The sequence below is a fragment of the Salmo salar genome, chromosome 16 (genome assembly GCF_965601325.2).
Source record: "Salmo salar chromosome 16, fSalSal1, whole genome shotgun sequence".
Taxonomy (NCBI): domain Eukaryota; kingdom Metazoa; phylum Chordata; class Actinopteri; order Salmoniformes; family Salmonidae; genus Salmo; species Salmo salar.
Window position 1 is genome coordinate 42,346,071 of NC_138306.1, and position 21,656 is coordinate 42,367,726.

At 41.8% G+C, this 21,656-nt stretch overlaps 1 protein-coding gene across 1 annotated transcript; it reads left to right on the top strand.

Annotated features, from left to right (window-relative positions):
* Positions 1-15,710: 15,710 nt before the first annotated feature.
* On the top strand, positions 15,711-18,331 carry LOC106573812 (Krueppel-like factor 2). The gene is made up of 3 exons (XM_014149159.3): positions 15,711-16,084; positions 16,373-17,300; positions 17,423-18,331. Exons 1-3 carry the CDS (start codon positions 16,007-16,009, stop codon positions 17,596-17,598), a joined length of 1,182 nt encoding a protein of 393 aa, XP_014004634.1. The 5' UTR covers positions 15,711-16,006; the 3' UTR covers positions 17,599-18,331.
* Positions 18,332-21,656: the final 3,325 nt, after the last annotated feature.

The following is a 21,656-nucleotide window of genomic DNA, read 5'->3' on the forward strand; positions in this document are numbered from 1 at the left end:
ATGTATGACTTCGATGGTGCAAATAAATGTATCAGCTGCCATGGGTGAGTGCTTTCCATGGAAACAGGAAACAATACACTTCCAGTGGAACCTGCTGACTACTGCAGACACAACCCAGCAAACCAAAATTGATTCTGTGAAAGTTCCCAGAAATGTTTTTAAATCGCGGCAAATGTTCTCATAACACAAAAACTGACCAATCGTGCTGATGATTATAAAACATTTGCCTAATGTTGCAAGAACGTTCCTAGAACACATTTAATCTGTTCTTTAAAGGTTCCCTAAACCTTTCATAAGGTTGTGGAAACAGTTTGGTGAGAACATTGTGGGGTCATCAAAAAATATATGGTGCAAAAAACACTCCTTTGATGTTGCAGGAATGTTGACAGAACAGCCGTTCTGATTCTTTAAAGATTCCCAGAACATTTAATTAGGTTGTGGGAACAGTGTGGGTACATTACAAGAGATAGGTTCCCAAAACACAAAATATGCTCAGTTGTGATGACATTTATACCATGTTTAAGTTAGGTTGCACAGGACATTCATATAATGTTGTAAGAACGTTTACAGAAGTTATTTAAAGGTTCCCAGAACATTTAATTAAGTTATGGGAGTTGTCAGGGATGTTGCAAGAAAATTATTGTGATATTCACATTCAATGCATTCGGAAAGTATTCAGACCCCTTGACTTTTTCCACATTTTGTTGCGTTACAGCCTTATTCTAAAATTGATTAATAAAACAATTATCTCATCAATCTACACAATAACCCATAATGACAAAGCGAAAAAGGGTTTAGATATTTTTGCACATTTATAAAAAAAAAAGTACCAATCATAAGTTTGGACACACCTCCTCATTCAAGGGTTTTTCTTTATTTTTACTATTTTCTAAAACTTTTGACTGGTAATGTGTCATATTTCAGTTTTTAATACATTTGCAACAAATTCTAAAAAACTGTTTTTGCTTTGTCATTATGGGATATTGTGTGTAGATTGATGAGGGGAAAAAAACAATTGAATACATTTTAGAATAAGGGTGTAGCGTCACAACATTTTGAAAAAGTCAAGGGGTTTGAATACTTTCCGAATGCACGGTAGGTTGCACAGAACATTCCCACAATGTTGCACAATTTTCCACAATTTCCAAATAAATCAGTTTTTATGACGTTCATATACTGAACAAAAATATAAACACAACATGTAAAGTGTCTGTCCCGTGTTTCATGAGCTGAAAGGAAAGATCCCACAAATGTTCCATACGCACAAAAAGAAGATGTCTTTATTTCGTCCAGATTTATAAATCCAGTCAGAAGTGTAGAATTTTGACTAACTGTAAAAAATAAAGCATTCTGTAAAAATGTACTGTTCAACTTCTTAAAAAACACACCCAATATAATTCCTACCTTGAGACGCTTGACATGGTCTTGTTTTTTATTATCTGAAAAGCAAAAGTGATGCTAGATTAGCACGCATAGTCTTGGATATGTCACGCCCTGACCTGAGAGAGTCGTTTTTCTCTGTTTGGTTAGGTCAAGGTGTGACATGGGGTGGGCATTCTATGTGTTGTATGTCTATGTTGTTTTTTCTTTATTGGCCGAGTATGGTTTCCAATCAGAGGCAGCTGTCATTCGTTGTCTCTGATTGGGAATCATACTTAGGCAGCCCTTTTTCCCACAGTCAGTTGTGGGATCTTGTCTTTGTGTTGCATGGTTTTGCACGCATAGCTTTTTGTTAGTTGTATTGTTTATTGGGTTTTTTTCTGGTTCACATTTAAAATAAAAGTATGATGAACCTAACTCACGCTGCGCCTTGGTCTACCTTTAACGACGGACGTTACAGAAGATCCCACCACTAAACCACTAAAGGACCAAGCAGCGTGGGCCGATGGACTGGACATGGGAGGACATCCTGGATGGCAAAGGATCCTGGACGTGGGAGGAGATCCAGGCCGGAAGGGATCGCCTCCCATTGGAACAGGTGGAAGCAGCGAGGGAGGTACAGCGACGAGATCAACAGGCAAGGCAACAACAGAGGCCCGAGAGGCAGCGGCAAAAATAATTGGCTGAGGCGGTTTTAAGACCTGAGCCAACTCCCCGTGCTTACCGTGGGGAGCGAGTGACTGAACAAGCACCGTGGTATGCGATGATGCGCACTGTGTCGCCCATGCGCACTCACAGCCGGTGCGCTCGGTGAAAGCTCCACACCGTTGCCGTGCTAGAGTTGGCCGTCAGCCAGGAAGAAGTGCGCCGGCTCAGCGTATCTGGTCTCCAGTGCGTCTCTACGGCCCAGGTTATCCTGCGCCTGCTCTACGCACGGTACCCCCCGTTCACCAGCGCAGCACAGTTTGTCCTGTACCAGCACCTTGCCCTTGCTGGGCTACAGTGACCATCCAGCCAGGACAGGGTGTGCCAGCCCTGAGCTCCAGACCTCCAGTGCGCCTCCACGGCCCAGTATACCCTGTGCCTGCTCTGTGCACCCAGTCTCCTGTGAGTCTCCCCAGGCCGGTGAGACCGGTTCCAGCTCCACGTAGGAAGCCTCCAGTGATGATCAATGGTCCCAAGCCTCCAGTGATAATCCATGGCACGAAGCCTCCAGTGATGATCCATGGCCTGGAGCCTGTAGTGATAATCCATGGCACGAAGCCTCCAGTGATGATCCATGGCACAAAGCCTCCAGTGATGATCCATGGCACGAAGCCTCCAGTGATGATCCATGGCCCGGAGCCTCCAGTGATGATCCATGGCACAAAGCCTCCAGTGATGATCTAGTAAAACTTTTGTTACTTCAACACCGTCTGCATCTGGGTCTTCTCCTGAAACATGATATTTAATGGGGTTGAATGACCTCTGACCTCTTTTCTGACTTTCTGGTGAGGCCTGATCACCCTCACTAGAAAGGCTAGAGACATTGAGTGACATTTAAATGTAATGTGGACACACTGATAATTAGGAAGAAGTTTATTATTTATCAATAGCCCTATATGTGATTGGACCACGAGAAGAACAGAGAGAGAGCGCTGCCCCTAAATGAGGGGCACCTGTCTCTAGTCTATTTCACAATTTATTGAATTACCTTATGGGATACAATTATCTTAAGATGGAGTTATCAAGGGTTGTAATTGTAATTGTATTTCTTATTTTGATTTAACTGGCAGTGTTGTTGTTTTTTTTGTCTTGCTTCAATACAGATTTCTCCAGATTGGGTCTGCTGGATGGTCGGGATTTCTCCCTAAGGATTGGTCCTGTAACTTCCTGACCATGTAACTCTGCGGTGAGGTCGCTAATGTGATAGGGGAGTGTAAGCCAATTTGCAAAATTGGTTTCAACAATGTGTTGTTGTTCTCTTCTCTCAGAAATGCGGATAAAAACATATTGGTAGTATTAATAACTTGTCATATAGTGAATAGTTTGTCTGGATTTCTTGAATTAGAAATGCCGTAAACTAAACTGTTGTTCTGGTCTGTCCTCTCTCGAGGTTATGGCGAAAGTGACCACAGATGGTGTCTAGATGCATGTAAGGGATAATATAAATGAGAACAGTGTGAGCCTCACCCCCTCTAACCAGCTGAAGTGATGGCTACAATGGCATTCACTATCGCCCTATCCTTCACCACTTCTACCTGAGACCTGAGTCAGCAACCTGTGCACAGCATCCAGTCGAAGCTATCCCCTGCCTTTTCTTTCAGGAGTGTGACATGAGTCCACGTGGAGTGAGCATGGAGAAAGACCCTGTCCAAACTTCTCTTATGCTGCTGGTGTACTGGTCGGAAAATGAACAAGACATAATGGACCGTAAAGGATGGTGGCGGCTCAGGTGAAATATTTGTCTGCTTGGGAAATATTCCCCAGATATTGGAATAAGGACATTATCAAGGGCCATCCACTTTGAACATGTGCCATTGGGGGGATGAACTGAAACACTATCTGGAGAAGAAAATGAAGAAATGCCAGAAGAATGAGTGCCAGGAAGGAGGGAGAGGATCAACCGTGACCGTAATTGATTTAGGCTTGTCCAAAATTGTTTGTTTGGGGTATCAGGTTGATTGTGGAGGTCTGCACACTGAGAAATGTATAGTGATTTAGAATAAAATGCATTGACATGCCGATCTGTCATTAACATGCCACACGCAACAAAAGCGCCCGCTGAAATGTCATTGCCAGAATCCATCAATTAAATTGTGTAATGAAGCATATGTGTAACTGTATGAGCTATGGAAACAATCTGAGTCTACAGATCCCTTGTGTCTATTTTAGATTGTACAACACAGAGTGAAGGGTTTTAAAGGATGAAGTGTCTGGTTTTATGTGTTGATTTCACTTACATTAATAGAAGTACAGAACCTCCTTTTGATAGAAGCTTTAATCTAATGCTTACCTTAATATTTAACGATAATGATCACATGGTGATGAGGAGGGAATGTGAAGGAAAATGTTATGTTGTGATTTTCTAATAACCAATTTGACTGGGTCCATGCAAGTGACTGATTGATCGTGCCTGGAAGGAATCCTCACTATCAGTATAAGCAATTTGGCAGTACATCCAGGAAATTGCTTTGAGAACCGAAAGGTGTATCTCCGTTTCAAGGTCTCAACTTGGAGAGAGGAAGTCTCGTGAGGTATTGGTTGGTCACATGCATGAACCAAACGTTATTGATGAATTAATGATGAATAACTAAAAATGTAAATCATGCGAATTTAACTTGCCTGTGTAAGCAGTATATAAGAGAACTAATAGGACTGCCCCGGCGAAGCTCCCAACCGACGTGTACTATGGTGCTGATAATAAAGAATGATTCATTTAAGATTGACTTCAGGTGTCCCTGGTGGTAATTTCCACTACAATATCTTTTGTGATGTCCCAACAATGTTCCCACCAGACTGTTCCCACAACCTAATGAAACATTCTGGGAACCTTTAACCTCTCTGGTATAAGCGGGCGTCCCACCTCAACAACAGCCAGTGAAATTGCAGGCCGCCAAATTCAAAACAACAGAAATCCCATAATTAAAATTCCTCTAACATACAAGTATTATACGCCATTTTATAGATAAACTTCTTGTTAATCCAACCACAGTGTCCGATTTCAAAAAGGCTTTACGGCGAAAACACACCATACGATTATGTTAGGTCAGCGCCTAGCCACAGAAAACCATACAGCCATTTTCCAACCAAGGAGGTGTCACAAAAGTCAGAAATAGCGTTAAAATTAATCACTTACCTTTGATGATCTTCATCTGGTGGCACTCCCAGGACTCCATGTTACACAATAAATGTTCGTTTTGTTCGATAATGTCCCTCTTTATGTCCAAAAACCTCCGTTTTGTTGGTGCCTTTAGTTCAGTAATCCAAAGGCACAAAGCACGCTCTCAACATCTAGACGAAAAGTCATTGGTTACGCTTGTCATACATTAAAAGTTGGTAGAAACAAGTCAAACAATGATTCAAATCAATCCTCAGGTTGTTTTTGTCATAAATAATCAATAATATTTCAACTGGACAAAAGCTTCGTCAATAGAAAAGGAGAAACAAGAAAGGCACGTTCCCGATCACGCGCTGGACTCATGTCTGGAAATTTCCACTGTCCACTCATTGAAAGTGCTGTATCTCCCTCATTTTTCAGAGTAAAAGCCTGAAACAATGCCAAAAGACTGGCCACATGTAGAAGAAGAATGTTTAATACGTGGTTTGGTAACATCAGTTTTTTAGGTGCATAAACGCTATAGTGCATTACAAGTAAGAATCGCACGATGGTCAGTTCAAAGTGGGAATCAAAAAGAACCTGTGTTTGAGTCAAGGCTATAATATTTATACAGCTGGCTCAGTTTAAGGCGACATGTTCAAGTGTGTGCGAGTTTGTGGTCTTAGTTGTGTATAAAAACTCTTTGGCCTGCCTCTGCTTTAGAAATTCAACTCTGCAATGTAACGAGTCGCTCTGTAATTCCCACTCCTAAATAAAAAAGAATGACTGTTTTTGGCAGATCCTCCAGCAATCCTGTGGTTTCGAGACAGAATGGACGGGAATCTAGAGCATTGAAATTATACGAACTCTGCCAAGTTCAACTCTAAAAAATCTCAACCCAAGCTTATGATTCCCTATTCTAATTGTTGAAACCCTTTTGCTTTCAGATTCCTTGTTCCTGTTTGTTTAATAAAGACTCATGTCCGCTCCACAGTATTGTTATAACGGCTGTCCAAAACAAAGTGATGAAGTTATTGCCTTTTGACTGGATCTCAGTTCACTCTCTCTCTAGCGTTGACCTCACCATCACGGGAAACATCTCTGGTCATTGGACGTATGAGGATCCCCTCTTTCATATATGTGGGAGAACACCATAGCATTGCGTGACCACTATGGGAGGAGTTCTCAAACAGGGCCCAAAAGAGTTCATACAGATGTGCACATTGTTGACACGCAACTCTGAGAGAAAACAGAAGGAAAACAGAAAAAAGTAAGCATGTCTGTTTTCATTATTTCAATAGAAGGCCACTTTTCACCTTGCTAGAATGAAAACATTTCCAACAGCCAGGATTACAGTATGTGTCCGTGGAAGACCTGAATGATTTGGAGTTTTAACAGCTAATAAAATTGCCTTACTCTCCCCAGTGAATAACCAAACCAATTAGATCCACATGCACCCACATGCACTCTCTAAAACATGCCAATCATGGAATAAGGCCTTCCGTGTTGTTCTGGCACGTCCTGTTTTGAAAGGGAAGGAGGTCTCCTTAGTGTGCAGCAAAAACAGACCTACACTGTAGTGTTTATAAAAATGCCCCAGTGTTTCACTCAAGTTCAAACCAGATACACGTTTCTGAATTCAGATCGAGGTGCTGTTAAATGGCTAACCCTCCTGTTGAGTTTGCAAACCCTCCTCCAGTACTCAGTCCAATTATCTGGGACTTGGCCTCACACCTACGCACTACATTGAGTGGCTTAATCCAATAAAAAAGGAAAAAATCTCCCCTTTAAATACTTAATAACCTCAAATTGTTAACAGACATGTGAATCCTTAAAAACATCCCAGAGTTAAACCCTATAAAAGATGACAAATGAGGGACATTTAGAACAGATCTTATGTTGTTTTTGACCAATTTCACATATGAAACCATTCACTCAACTCGGCTAATAAAAAATGGTTACCTGGGGTGGTAATAACAGAATAGAAAATACACTGGTTGATTCATTTCTAACCTGTTCTCAGAATGGGCCCCTATACATTCCTTAAAACCATGAATACAGCACTGTATAATGGTAATGAACCCATCCAGTGTAACACACTGCTCTCCCTCCCATTTGTTATTATGTTTTTTGACAGTCTCCCGCCTGCCTCAGCAACAGTAGAGGAATCTCTCTCTCTCCCTCTCTCTCTTGCTCGTTCTCTCTCTCTCGCTCTCTCTCTCTCTCTCTCTCTCTCTCTCGCTCTCTCTCGCTCTCTCTCGCTCTCTCTCGCTCTCAGCCCCGGCGCCTGAAGGATTCCCCCAGGGACACAAAAATGTAAACAGGCGCAGCCACCAGTCTCACAATTATCTGTGCCACTGTTTCAGACAGAGATACTCTGAGAGAGGTGCACTTTAAGGCCTGGAAGAGCCACTGAGACGTGCTCTGTCAGACTCTGTACATGTGCCAGGCCAGCCTTTTGGGAAAAAAATCCATCCCCCTTTTTTTTCTCCTTTTTTCCCTCCTCCTGGAGCCTGGCTGTCTCAACGCTATCATTCCCTGATTCCCTTTGAATCTGCCCGCGTGTGAGCAGGATATGGAGCCAAGCGGGCTTCCTGAGCGTCCCGGAGAGGAAACGCTGTAATAAGCAAGGGGTGTGTGTTTAAAAATAACCCTCCTATATAAGAGGCGAGCAGGAAACCCACTCACTCTCAGAACTCTTGATCGCTCTCTCTGGCTCCGGCAGTGGCTCTCTTTCGCTCTCTCTCAGTCCAGCGCTCTCCATCTCCCTCTCCCCAAAGCGCACACACAGAAAACGAGACAGCCTTCCTGCCGTGCGGAGGTAGGAGGAGAAGGAGAGCAGGTGTTTCCAAGAAGTTTAACAAAGAGATAAAATATGCACCATGGAGGCCCACTTTATCCAAACCAGGCATTCATAACTCTCAGACAGTGAGAAAAAGTCAGAGCTGTTTCAAATAAGAAATCAGGACACAGATAACATGATTCAGCCTTTTATAGAAATGCTTTGACATTGATCTCATTCACTTTGTACATAACCTGAGCCTTCTTTTTTTAAAGCTGAAGAAGATGCATGGCAGCTTAGATAGTAGACCTGAGGGCTACAAGTCCAGAGTTGTAAATCCATGTCAAAACTATGACATGGACACTGATTACCACATGTGTAAACCATCTAGCCTTTGGAGGCTCCAACCCTTTACACATGGAAACCAACGCTGACACAAAGTGACATCACTCAAAAACACGTAAAAACACACTCAGTCAAAACCATTGGCCATCAAGTGATGTCGTGCTGCTGCCTTGGGACACTTAAAGTGCCTAAACGTATGGACACGATTATCAGTGAGGGCTATGAGGACAGATGCAAGTGGTTCAAATAGCAAATACACTCTTTCACTTTAATGAACCACATCGTTTGGAAACACAACACGGAGGACAGAGATGGGACTCTCTTCAAGAAGATATATTGATTCTCATATGACGTGCCAGGTAACTGCCTCTATGCCAGAGCTGTAAAGCAAATGCTGCAACCTCACATTCATATGGTGACCAACTGGGAAAAGGTGTTCAACATGCTACCCATTAATAATACAAAAGAAAGTGTCTAGGAAGTTAATTGTACATGGGAATGTACTTTTTTTTTGCTTTTACAGTGCTTAGGAGAGTATGTCATGTTCTGTCCTGTTGTACCACAGCAAAAGCAGATAATTAGCTAGAAACCAAAATGTAGCATGAATGACTGGAGATGCATAACTTTAGGATGGCACTTGAATAATTTACATTAAGACACCACTCAAGTAGCCTTTCCTCTGAAAGTTATGTGCCTGCATTCATGTAGCACTAATCACGCTTAAGCACCGAGCAGTGAGTCAAATTCCTCCTAATCACCAACAGTTTAGGGTTTTACCTTATCAGGTCATCTATCAGAAGTTGACACTCAGGGCCAGTGAACAGTTCATGCCTGCTGTCTGATACTACTATGTAAGTGCTTCTGAATCTTGGACTGTATGTCGAGATTGGCTCTGTGCTCTGCAATACTGAAATTCCTTATAACCTAAATAGGTTTTCAGAGATAAAAAAAGGTCTGACTGGACATCATTCTAAGGAAACAAGTGAAATCGGATACACATGTGGTAACAGCTGTTACCGATACCTGTTAGCTATCAACAAAAAGATTGATACCTACCCTATGTGCTCTCCTATAGTAACTTTCATGGATACATATAAAAAAGTGAAACATTTCGAGTAGCCTAGTGACCGTAATATTCTAGGGGTCATACAGATGCTTTGACTTGTGAGTCACTGATACAACTGGTCATCACTAATGTTGCACAATAATCTAACCACTCTACCAATCACGAGTTGAAGGATATATCAACTTATGTCCTGGTAGACGTGCAGTTTTCACCAACCGTCTTATACGCTGGAAACAATGTCTGGCCGCCAAACAAACGTCACCACGCATTGTAGAACATTGTTGCGAAACCTGATTTAATAGAGACATCCTTACTAATGACGTTGGAATGTCACACATGTACATACAGCGTATGCAAACCACATCATCCCAGCCTATAATTAATACACCAAATTGATGTTGGCCTGAGGAAAGAACACATTGTGAAGTACAGATTAAAGTCTCACCAAATTGAGGTTGGCCTGAGGGAAGAACACGTTGTAAAGCACACTCCCCAGTCCCTGCCGGTGACAAGCGTAACCATAACATGATGCTGCCATCGCAATACTTGAAAATAAAGTAAGGATGTATGAAAGGAGGAAAGCCTGGATAAAAAGGAAAACCCGCCTCAATCTTCTGAAAACCTACAGTGCCTTCATAAAGTATTCATACCCCTTGACTTATTTCACATTTTGTAGTGTTACAGCCTGAATTTAAAATGGATTCAATATAAAATGTTTTACCCATCTACACACCATACCCCATAATGACAAAGTGAAAACATATTTCCAGAAATGTTTGTTAAATTTATTTAAAATGAAATACAGAAATATCTTATTTACATAAGTATTTACACCCCTGAATCAATACATTGTAGAAGTACCTTTGGCGACGGTAACAGCTTTGAGTCGTCTTGGGTATGTCTGTATCAGCTGTGCACGTCTGGATTTGGAGATTTTCTCCCATTCTTTCTTGCCAATTTTCTTAAGCTCTAAAATTAGATGGGGAGTGTCAGTGAACAGCAATATTCAAGTCTTTCATGGAGATTTTCAATGGAATTCAAGTCTGGGCTTTGGTTTGGCCACTCAAGGGATTTCACATAATTTTTCTGAAGCCATTCCAGCGCTGCTTTAGCAGTAAGCTTGGGGTCATTGTTTTGTTGGAACGTAAATCTTCGCCCCAGTCTAAGGTCGTTTGCACTCTTGAAGCAGGTTCTCATTACAGGATTGACCTATATTTGGCTCCATTCATTGTTCACTCTATCCTTACCAGTCTCCCAGTCCCTGCCGCTGAAAAGCATCTCCATAGCATGATGCTGCCACCACCATGCTTCATGGTAGGGATGGTGTTCGAAGGGTGATGAGCTGTGCAGTCTGTGGAGACTGTTGTTCTTCTGGCAGAGTCTGGGTAGTTCTATATTTTTTTCCTTTTCCCAATGATGGAGACCACTGTGCTCTTGGAAACTTTCAATACTCAAGAAATTGTTTTATACCCTACCCTTCATGGAGATCTATGGACAGTTCCTTGGACTTCATGGTATAGTTTTTGTTCTGACATGCACTGTCAACTGTGGGACCTTATATAGACAGGTGCGTTTCTTTCTAAACTCAGCAACAACAACAAAAATACTCTCACTGTCAACTGCGTTTATTTTAAGCAAACATGTGTAAATATTTGTATGAACAAAACGAGATTCAACAACTGAGACATAAACTGAACAAGTTCCACAGGCATGTGACTAATATTGTCTCCCTGAACAGAGGGGGGGGGGGGGGGGGGGGGGGGTCAAAATCAAAAGTAACAGTCAGTATCTGGTGTGGCCACCAGCTGCATTAAGTACTGCAGTACATCTCCTCCTCATGGACTGCACCAGATTTGCCAGTTCTTGCTGTGAGATGTTACCCCACTCTTCCACCAAGGCACCTGCAAGTTCCCGGATATTTCTGGGGGGAATGGCCCTAGCCCTCACCCTCCGATCCAACAGGTCCCAGACGTGCTCAATGGGATTGAGATCCGGGCTCTTCGCTGGCCATGGCAGAACACTGACAATCCTGTCTTGCAGGAAATCATGCACAGAATGAGCAGTATGGCTGGTGGCATTGTCATGCTGGCAGGTCATGTCAGGATGAGCCTGCAGGAAGGGTACCACATGAGGGAGGAGGATGTCTTCCCTGTAACACACAGCGTTGAGATTGCCTGCAATGACAACAAGCTCAGTCCGATGATGCTGTGACACACCGCCCCAGACCATGACTGACCCTCCACCTCCATATCGATCCCGCTCCAGAGTACAGGCCTCGGTGTAACGCTCATTCCTTCGACGATAAACGCGAATCCAACCATCACCCCTGGTGAGACAGAAAACCGCGACTCGTCAGTGAAGAGCATGTTTTGCCTGTCCTGTCTGGTCCAGCGACAGTGGGTTTGTGCCCATAGGCGACGTTGTTGCCGGTGATGTCTGGTGAGGAGCTGCCTTACAACGGGCCTACAAGTCCTCAGTCCAGCCTCTCCAGCCTATTGCGGACAGTCTGAGCACTGATGGAGGGATTGTGCGTTCCTGGTGTAACTCGGGCAGTTGTTGTTGCCATCCTGTACCTGTCCCGCAGGTATGATATTCGGAGGTACCGATCCTGTGCAGGTGTTGTTACAAGTGGTCTGCCACTGCAAGGATGATCAGCTGTCCGTCCTGTCCCTCTGTCTTAGGCGTCTCACAGTACGGACATTGCAATTTATTGTTCTGGCCACATCTGCAGTCCTCATGCCTCCTAGCAGCATGCTTAAGGCACATTCACGCAGATGAGCAGGGACCCTGGGCATCTTTATTTTGGTGTTTTTCAGAGTCAGGAGAAAGGCCTCTTTAGTGTCCTAAGTTTTCATAACTGTGACCTTAATTGCCTACCATCTGTAAGCTGTTAGTGTCTTAACGACCGTTCCACAGGTGCATGTTCATTAATTGTTCATGGTTCATTGAACAAGCATGGGAAACAGTGTTTTAACCCGTTACAATGAAGATCATTGAAGTTATTTGGATTTTTACTAATTATCTTTGAAAGACAGGGTCCTGAAAAAGGGACGTTTCTTTTTTTGATGAGTTTAAATCATGTCCAAACAATTGAATTGGCCACAGGTGGACTCCAATCAATTTGTAGTGATCTCTCAAGGATGATGAAAGTAATTTGGATGCACCTGGGCTCAATTTGGAATGTCATAACAAATTGGTATGAATACTAATGTAAATTAGATATTTCTGTATTCCATTTGCAAAAATGTCTAAAAACATGTTTTCACTTTGTCCTTATGGGGTATTGTGTGTAGATGGGTGAGACAAAAATAAATGTAATGATTTTTTAATTCAGGCTGTAACAAAACAAATGTGGAATAAGTCGAAGGGGTATGAATACTTTAAGACACTGTAACCCTGGGATAAAGTTGTATTTTTCAGCGGGACAATTACACATTTCTTTATGCCAAAGACACACTACAATGGCTTTCCAAGAGATGCTGAGTGTTCATGAGTGGTGCAGTCTCAATACTGACTTAAATTTGCTTGAAAATCAGAGACAAGGTTTGAATATTGCTTGCCCATGAATGACTCCCAACCAAATTTACTGAGCTTGAGAAATTTTGACAAAACCATTGGATAAATGTTCCTCTAAAAGTTTTTCAAAATGATTTACAGCTGTGATGACTACCAAAGGTGCTTCCACCAAGTATCACTAAGTGTGACGACATGTGTGACCACCAAGTGTGTTCCACCAAGTGTGACGACATATGCAATCAATACTTTTTTTATTCAATTTGGACAGTTTTCTATGTTTCTTTCACCTTGAAAATGTGCAGTATGTTGTGTAGATCAGTAGGAATAAAATTAAATGTATCCCCTTTTGAGATGTAATTTTAAGGCAGCAAAATGTGAGGACTGTGCAAGGAAAATGTGAAGATGGTTCATCAATGCACTCCTACTAATGCGGTGGGGACTGGAAGTGTAGAGAGAGGTAGATGTGTCTAAAGGTGCAGGTTTACTGGGAACCTTTAGAAATATCCTACAAAACTCAAGATGAGCAGAACAATGTTTCTAGAATCTAGCAAAAGCTCAATAAACCACAACTATGAAAATGCTGTCTAGGAAAAACCTATGTATTAGGTAGGTACAAATAAAGAAAACACATACATTTTTGTTTACTCCAGTCTATTCTAAAACATTGTTGCGACACCTAATAGAGTGATACAGTAGGTATGACATTCTTACTAATGATGTTGGAATGTCACACATGTACCTACAGCATATGCAAACCACATCATCCTCTCCAAATGCAATAATAATCTGTACTATATGTTCTTTCCTCAGGTCAAATAATATGGCCTATGGCCTGAGGAAAGAACACACTGTAAAGTACAGACTAAAGCCACACCCATGTTTCTTTATTTGTATGGTTGTTGTTCACAATATAATTTATATAATAAAAGTGTAACCGCTGCTCCTTCGTGCCACAATCAGATAATTTCTATATGTTTTTTAGATCTCTCATTTGTTGACAGACTTTATAAGGGTTTTCATGCATGGTTGACTAGGGGTGTTTAAACTGAGGAACAGAAGCAGTTACCATGTTTTGGTACCTGGTTTGCTGGGAACTCTTGAATAAATAAGAATAAAGTAATTTGCTAAAGACAAACTCTGAATTGCCAATCAGTTAAGCCAAGTTGTACTGGCACAAAGGAACCAAAATTAGCAGGAGCGCTTTGGCATTTTAATTGAGTCCTACAAGATAAACAGGCAAATAAAACTTTAAATGGCAGTGGTTACTTGTTGTAGACTTACGGCATTGGAAGGACCATATTTGGTTGGCTGATTAGGGAAACTCAGATTACTCATTACATGGCGTTTATGGTTTAGGTTTAGAGGGATGTGGATTATGTAAGAATGATGATAAGGTATTCATTTACTGACCTTCCTCAACTATTCACTGTAAACAGAAGAACAGATAAAAAGTCAGAATAGTTTTCACACATACACACAGTTAACATAGAACCAAAAACACATCCGCCCAATTGTGAGAAAGGAAAGGTATCATCCTGGTACACCTGCATGGATATGGATGTTACAATATACGTAACAAAACAATTATCTGCACTTAGCTGAAGACTGTTTTGCGAAACTGGCGCAAGAAACCCGATACCAATGTGAATACGTCGCTGGACAAAGCAAGCTCAGCAGCCGCTCATTCAGCCTCATTATTTGCACCTGAATGGGGCTTCATAGAGGTTAAATGCTTTATTAGCGCGTGTTTACGTGAGCGTTTGAAGAGGTGAAAAGTTTCTGATGAAGGCCTACCTGGCGCCTGGTGGCTGCGCCGTTTTGAAAAGCCTGCTGCGTTGGGTAACTGGGTTTATCACAGGCTGATAGTGATAGGCAAATGACCTGAGAAGACGGAGGAGTTGGTCAGGTGATGGGAAGCCAACTGATCTGCCAAATTAAAGGTATTATATATAGGCCTATGCGAAAAACGAATATGGGGTTATATTTTTATATATGTTTAATTTTTATATACTTTAAATGTGACTTTATGGAATAAAATGCAGTGTATTCATATTACAATGTTTAGTCTATTATCGATAACGCAAAACATTACCAATAGCCTATCCTGTAGGCCTTATCTCACGTGTTGTCCTATGTATGCTACTCGGAGAACATCCATGCATATGCAGCTTGGACATGTCTTTCATATGTGTATGGAGATAAAACATGAGTTTCGGTTTTTGTGTTTGTAGATTATATTGGTTGAACGATAAGATATTTAATATGATTTTCCTAATGTTAGCCTATATTGAAAGAAAAGCTGTGCTTAATATTCTATCCAAATGGGTAACTGTCTCTAGTGTTCATCTTTTGGTTACCTTACCATATTCGTGACACATGCGTTTACATTTCACATACCGTATGCTACTCTGATTATTACCTATGCATAGTCACTTTACACTTACCTACATGTAGATATTACCTCAATTATATCGACTAACCCGTACCCCTGCACATTCTCTCGGTATCGGTACCCCTTGTATATAGCCCCGTTATTCTTATTTTGTGTTACTTTTTCCCCTTGAGTTTATATAGCATTTTTTCCCCAACTTTTTTTCTAACTCGGCATTGTTGGTTAAGGGCTCGTAAGTAAGCATTTCACCTGTTGTATTCGGCGCATAATCTTTTATTTTATTGTCATCATGTGTTAATTGTTCACTAGATGATGTTCTGCAAGGGGCGGTCTTTGCCTAGCGCGTCATTACGTGTTATACTTGTTTAACTCGTTTCTATGCAGGAAGGGGCGTGTGTATTTGTGGCTTTAAGACTTTAAAGCTCGCACGAGCGCATGAGGGAAAGCAAAGAGACTGCAAGGCTCACTGGCTTTATATAGCTGCGTGTTTCCTCCGCTTCGTACAATAGGTCCAGCTTTTCAGCTACAATATTTATAAGGTATAGGAACTCCTACCAATCAAACTTGCACATGACACTGAAACACTATTTCAAGTGAGGAGATATAGTGATTTACTACAACAACTAGTTTCTCGTGTGGACTCTACATCGCTTTTGCTGATATTCATAGACAGAAAGAACGTTTTTTATTCAAGAAAAAAAAGAATTTATTTTGTCATTACAACGTATGGAAATGTCCTTAACCGGGACCATTTTACCATCCATCGCTACATTTGCGAACCAAAAGGAAAAATACTGGGAATATGTAAGTATATTGGTTGATGTATTTAGAGATTTTTGGGGTTGTTTTACCTGTAGTTGATAAATGAATCTAGTATATATGTCGTGTAGTTAGAATAAAGCAATAGCATTTCAGTCCAGATGTAGAGTGAACCCATATGTTGTATCAGTTAGGCTTCTAACTTATTATTTGGTTACATATTGCTTTTACAGTTTTTTTATGTAACAAATATTAATGTTCCATTTTATTGTACAGAGTGTTTTTTGTTTTTTTACATGAACTTTTCACTAATGACATATTGTACTATTTCAGAGGTGGAAGGGCGAGATGGACAGGTCGGTTCATTCCAGCTGTGCCGTGGCTGAGGGCATGGACATCTGCATGGGCATAAAAGACGAAGAGGAGCTAGATAAGTTCCTGGATCTGGAGTTTATTCTCTCTAACTCCACTGGCACAGACAACAATCCATCCTCCGGGACGGAGGGAGAGTACAGGCTAGCAGAGCAGAACAACATGTATCACTCCGTGATGCAGTCTACCTACACGGTGCCCGAGATAAACATTCCACCTCCACCGTACAACAGCCTGATGGCTGAGCTCCTGCGCAATGAGCTTGACAGCAGCTTCTGCCACCAGCCCTCTGGCAACAGCGTCCATGGGAGATTTCTAGTCAGTTCGTCTGCTTTCCCAAATCAGGACTTTCCAGACAACATTAAGGTCGAGCAATCCATGGACAGTTACCGACCAGTTATGGAAATGGTCCCTCAGAGCTGCCCAAAAATCAAGCAGGAGGGGAACGTTTCGTGCATGATGTCCTTCGAGCATCCGAGACTAGCCAGCTCTCCGCAGGCTGCGGGGAACATGACACCACCTCTCAGCCCAGACGACCTGATGAGCTCCGAGTGTCAGACCCAGATGTGCCACTCCATGACTTTCCCCCAGAGCTACCGCTCCGCAGCGGGCTACCCTCACTCCCATCCGCCCCCACAGATGCAGGTCTCGTACCAGAGCGCACACCAGTTCGGGATGTACGAAGACGGAATGGGTATACAGCACACCAATCAGAGAGCGCTGCTCACTCCACCGTCCTCTCCGTTGGAGATGATGGACTCAAAGCCAAAGAGGGGTCGGCGTTCCTGGCCAAGGAAGCGCACAGCGAGTCACACTTGCACTTTCGCTGGATGCGCGAAAACCTACACCAAGAGCTCGCACTTGAAAGCGCACCACAGAACGCACACAGGTAAAGAACATTCCTCAATGCATTTATGCTTATTGGAAACTATAAATATTTGGCTATATGTTGCAAATGGCTGTATTTTCTGTCAGTATACTCATGGTATTTTCCCCTTTGTCGTTCAACAGGAGAGAAACCATACCATTGCAGTTGGGAGGGTTGTGGCTGGAAGTTCGCCCGCTCCGACGAGCTGACGCGCCATTTCCGTAAGCACACTGGACACAGGCCGTTCCAGTGCCACCTGTGCGAGCGCGCCTTCTCCAGGTCCGACCACCTCGCGCTGCACATGAAGCGACACATGTGAGAAATCACATACGATTGAGGACTTTGCTAAATGAATCAAGAAAGATATCTCCAAAATATCTATTTTGTATTTTTGTTTGTTTATTTAACGTTTTGGAGGAATAGGAAAACAGCATTTGAAAATAAAACATCGTCAAAGGAATTCTATATACAAATACTATTTTAAAAATATGTAGCTGGTACTACTTTGTTATTTTTTATCGAATAATATTTTGTAAAAGGCTTTAAAAAGTGCATTACACGGAGTTGGCATTTGTGAATTCAAGTCAACATATCAGGTTGGCTCTAAGTACACCCCTGACAACTGGAATCTAACGATAACATTGTTTAACATGATGTGTTTTGATATTCAAGATAGTGCCTTCTATTATATGCATCCTACGAGTGCCATATTTTCTACTGGCAAAAAAGAAGTTTATCTATGTGTTATAACTGTAAACAGCACATGAAATAAGCTTTAAGACAATGTTTTGATCTAAAACTGCCTTTCAGTCTTCAGAGGCTTGAATTGAATGTTCTGTGTGTGCATTTACCTGTTGAATAACATTTAATGTCAGGGTCTTTAAAACTATGGAAATAAGAGTAACCATCTCAACATGACAAAGGGCTAAAAGTCTTGTGACTTAATGTTCTTTTTGGTTTTCTGAGTAAATGTATTATTGGCATGTAAATATGTTTTATATAATGTAAATAGTTTATTTTAATGTACATATTAAACTAATTGAACAACATAATTCTTGACTTTGAGTACAATCCTTGTGTCTTTGGAAAATGGAGCAGCCCTGACATCTGTGTATCATCATCACACCATACTGTAACATCACACCAGTCATAAACTCTTCAACAATACATCCATATCTTTACATCAACCATGAGCCAGCTATCCTGCAGCACCAGTTCAGGCCTGAGCAGTTTATAATATGATTTCTGAGTGCAGTGTTTTCCAGCTGTCACAGGGCCACTGCCAGAGTCTTGCGGCTCATGCAGCCTATAAATACAAACATTACATTTACATAATTATAGAGATTCAATATAGATGTCCCCTCTCTGGGTCTGGGCACAGGGGCACACCGCACTGAAAGAGAGAGGAATCCTGGTCGCTGCCTCAATGACAAGACCCAATGGGACAGGATGGAAAGTTCAGTGGGGATGATAAGAGAGAGTGACACGAAGGTTATATGTCTGGTAGCCTGGATTTGAGTCTCACAATGAATGTATTCTATAAAATCAAAGCTTTCACTTCAAGTAGTCCCCTGGGTTAGGTTCTATTGTCTTGTTACTTCAATGTTCATAAAGCATGAAACAGTATTAAACAGCTATCACCTAAACATGGTTGCATATTCTTAAAAGTGCATTTTTAGGTCGGTATGCTACCCAACAACAAAGCACCTCCACTGTGGAAGGAGAAAGGTGTTAAAAGAAGAGGCTCAGAAAACCAATATTTTATCCATGATCCATCTCTTAATCAGGGGCCTAAAGTTAGGTGTAGTAGCCTTCAGAATAAACTCCTATTCACTGTGTTAGGGGCCTAATTATGGAATTTGGCTACTGTATGTGTAAAAACAGACAGAGAGTGGGAGAAAGAGAGAGCGAGAGAGAGAATTCCCTGTGTTATGGGCCTAATTATGTACTTTGGCTACTGTATGTGTAAAAACTGAGCGAGAGAGAGAGCGAGCGAGAGAGGAGAAAGGGTCCACCTTTGTGAACTCTGAAAGCTCACAACAATGTCTCTACATTGGCTCAATGGGGAAGCATAAAAGAGGACCCTTTTCTTAAAGTGTTATAACTTTTTAGGGACCGCATCATCTTCTGGATGCCCCTGCCAGTTTAGAGAAAAGAGGAAATAAGAATGCCCCTATGAATAGCCCATATACTCAAGTGAAAAATGGAACATTCTCATTTCACTTTTTGCTCTTCGTGTAATAATAACTTCTGGAAGAGAGTGTGGGAAGATTGAACCATGAGTTAGGGCTCAGCGGTAATATCATATGGTTTATCCATTCAGTCAGCCATGCCTGTCTGTCTATAAACAAAACAGATAGCATGTTTTCGGCATGCATTCATTGCTATCTGGTTTCCCCTTTAGAAGTCTCAAATTACAGGCTTTACTAAATGTTTACATTTATACCTCATCACACATGCAGCACAGTAATTCAGAATAATCTCTGAATCTGAACGATAGCCCTCTGCTCCAGTTTCAACCGAAGATTATCTGTATTCCTAGTATGAAACCATTCATAATCATAACACGCAGCATTCGCTGGCTCTTTGCCATGGCACACCTGAAACTCCATGACAGAGATCAAAAATACCATTAACAGAGCCAAGACAACCAAATGCTGCTCTACCTACTTTATTTGTGAATTAAGAGGGTGTATAAATGCTGTAAATCTAGTGTCAAGGACTGTTCTTAAAGGTCACTGGAGGTGATTATCATAGTTTGGGGACTAATGTCAACATGATATAAGCAAGATATCTCTTAAAGTTACCATCTTTATATGCAAATGTATCTAGGCCTATTCACATTTCTTTAATATTAGGTATACTTTAGTCTGAAGTGAGCACTTTCTTCAGGTCAGAGAAACTATCCTTATCAAGCAGAAATACATTACACAGAGTATCTTCAAAAACAACAGCATAATTTTAAACAATTCTACAAGGACGGTTACATAAAAAGGCAATAAAGAAGTAAGTCCATAGAGAGAACATGGAGAAGACAGCTTTTTAAAGCTCTACAGTACAAGCTAGATACGTATGTTTGAGTTTTATATGAATTCTCTGAAAGAGGTGAAAGAGTATTAACTGCTGAAAATCAAGGGAGCAGTTCAGTGTGTGTGTGTGTGTGTGTGTGTGTGTGTGTGTGTGTGTGTGTGTGGAGATCACTATCACAGTTGGCCCCCAATGGGCAACAGAACACACACAAATCCCCAAATTTCAGTTTCCAGTAATAACGCTCAACAGGATATTCACCAAGACTTTGAGAGACACAAACAAGCCTGCCCTCCATATTCAATGTACAGCCCCAACATCTCATACTAAGATCTTGTCTGAGTCAAATGTATAACATTGATTATACCAGGAAAGAGTTGGTCTCCTAGACTTCACGGCAGCCAGAAGCCAATTACCATGTGTGGGAAAAGTGGGAATGTCATGGGATGAGTACACCATCTACTGGAGCTGTTTGGAAGCTCCTCAGTGGAAGACACTCATCTGGTCTATGGATGAACAACATGGATTAACATCGGTACTGGCTAAATACAGTCCTATGTAGAATGATACTGTGTGTGGAGTGAAAGAGTGGGGTCCTTTCCCAGCAGACACATGGTGAGCACTGTACCACTATGCACTTGAGGCCGGAAATACACAACTCAATTTCTAAGGCACTTGATATATACAGCATATTTTTGTTCATTGATACATATGTTAATGTCTCGGTTCATTTCGGGAAAAACACTTAATGACATAAAAACATCCATACCAACATCAACTTTGTTGTATATTTACCATACAAAAACCATCTCCCCTCCCCAGCTGTATGTAGCCCTAGTACTGCTTCAGTGCATACCACAATATATATTTCTCAAAGATAAGCATCAGACTAATGGTGAATTATATGGTGTAACAGAGTACCAGAGAGGGTCCATCTGGACTGTTTTAGTCAGCATTCCTCCCCTGACAGTCAGTCCTATTGGAAAATATGAACACTTTCCCCCGGTCTGTACCACGACATTCCTGGGTCAGCCAGGCCAGGCAGCCCTGCTCTAGAGCAGCAAGTCCCACTCCTTCCCTCACCAACAGCTGATTAAATAGACTGGGCCAACGGGACAGGGTCTGCTGCACCTCACGTCCAGGGCTGATTATTTATTAACTATGGCAGATTTGTTAAAGGAGAGGGGGTTCTCTTAACTGTTTTCCTAGGCTTTTCTAGCATTGGGGCGGCAGGTAGCCTAGTGGTTAGAGAGTTGGGCCAGTAACCGAAAGGTTGCTAGATCGAATCCCTGGGCTGACAAGGTAAAAATCAGTCGTTCTGCCCCTGAACAAGGCAGTTAACCCACTGTC

Coding starts and splice junctions, on each gene's coding strand:
- LOC106573812 (XM_014149159.3), top strand. CDS start 16,007: ATGGAAATGTCCTTAACCGGGACCATTTTACCATCCATCGCTACATTT. Junction 16,085..16,372: donor AGGAAAAATACTGGGAATAT/GTAAGTATATTG, acceptor GTACTATTTCAG/AGGTGGAAGGGCGAGATGGA. Junction 17,301..17,422: donor GCACCACAGAACGCACACAG/GTAAAGAACATT, acceptor GTCGTTCAACAG/GAGAGAAACCATACCATTGC.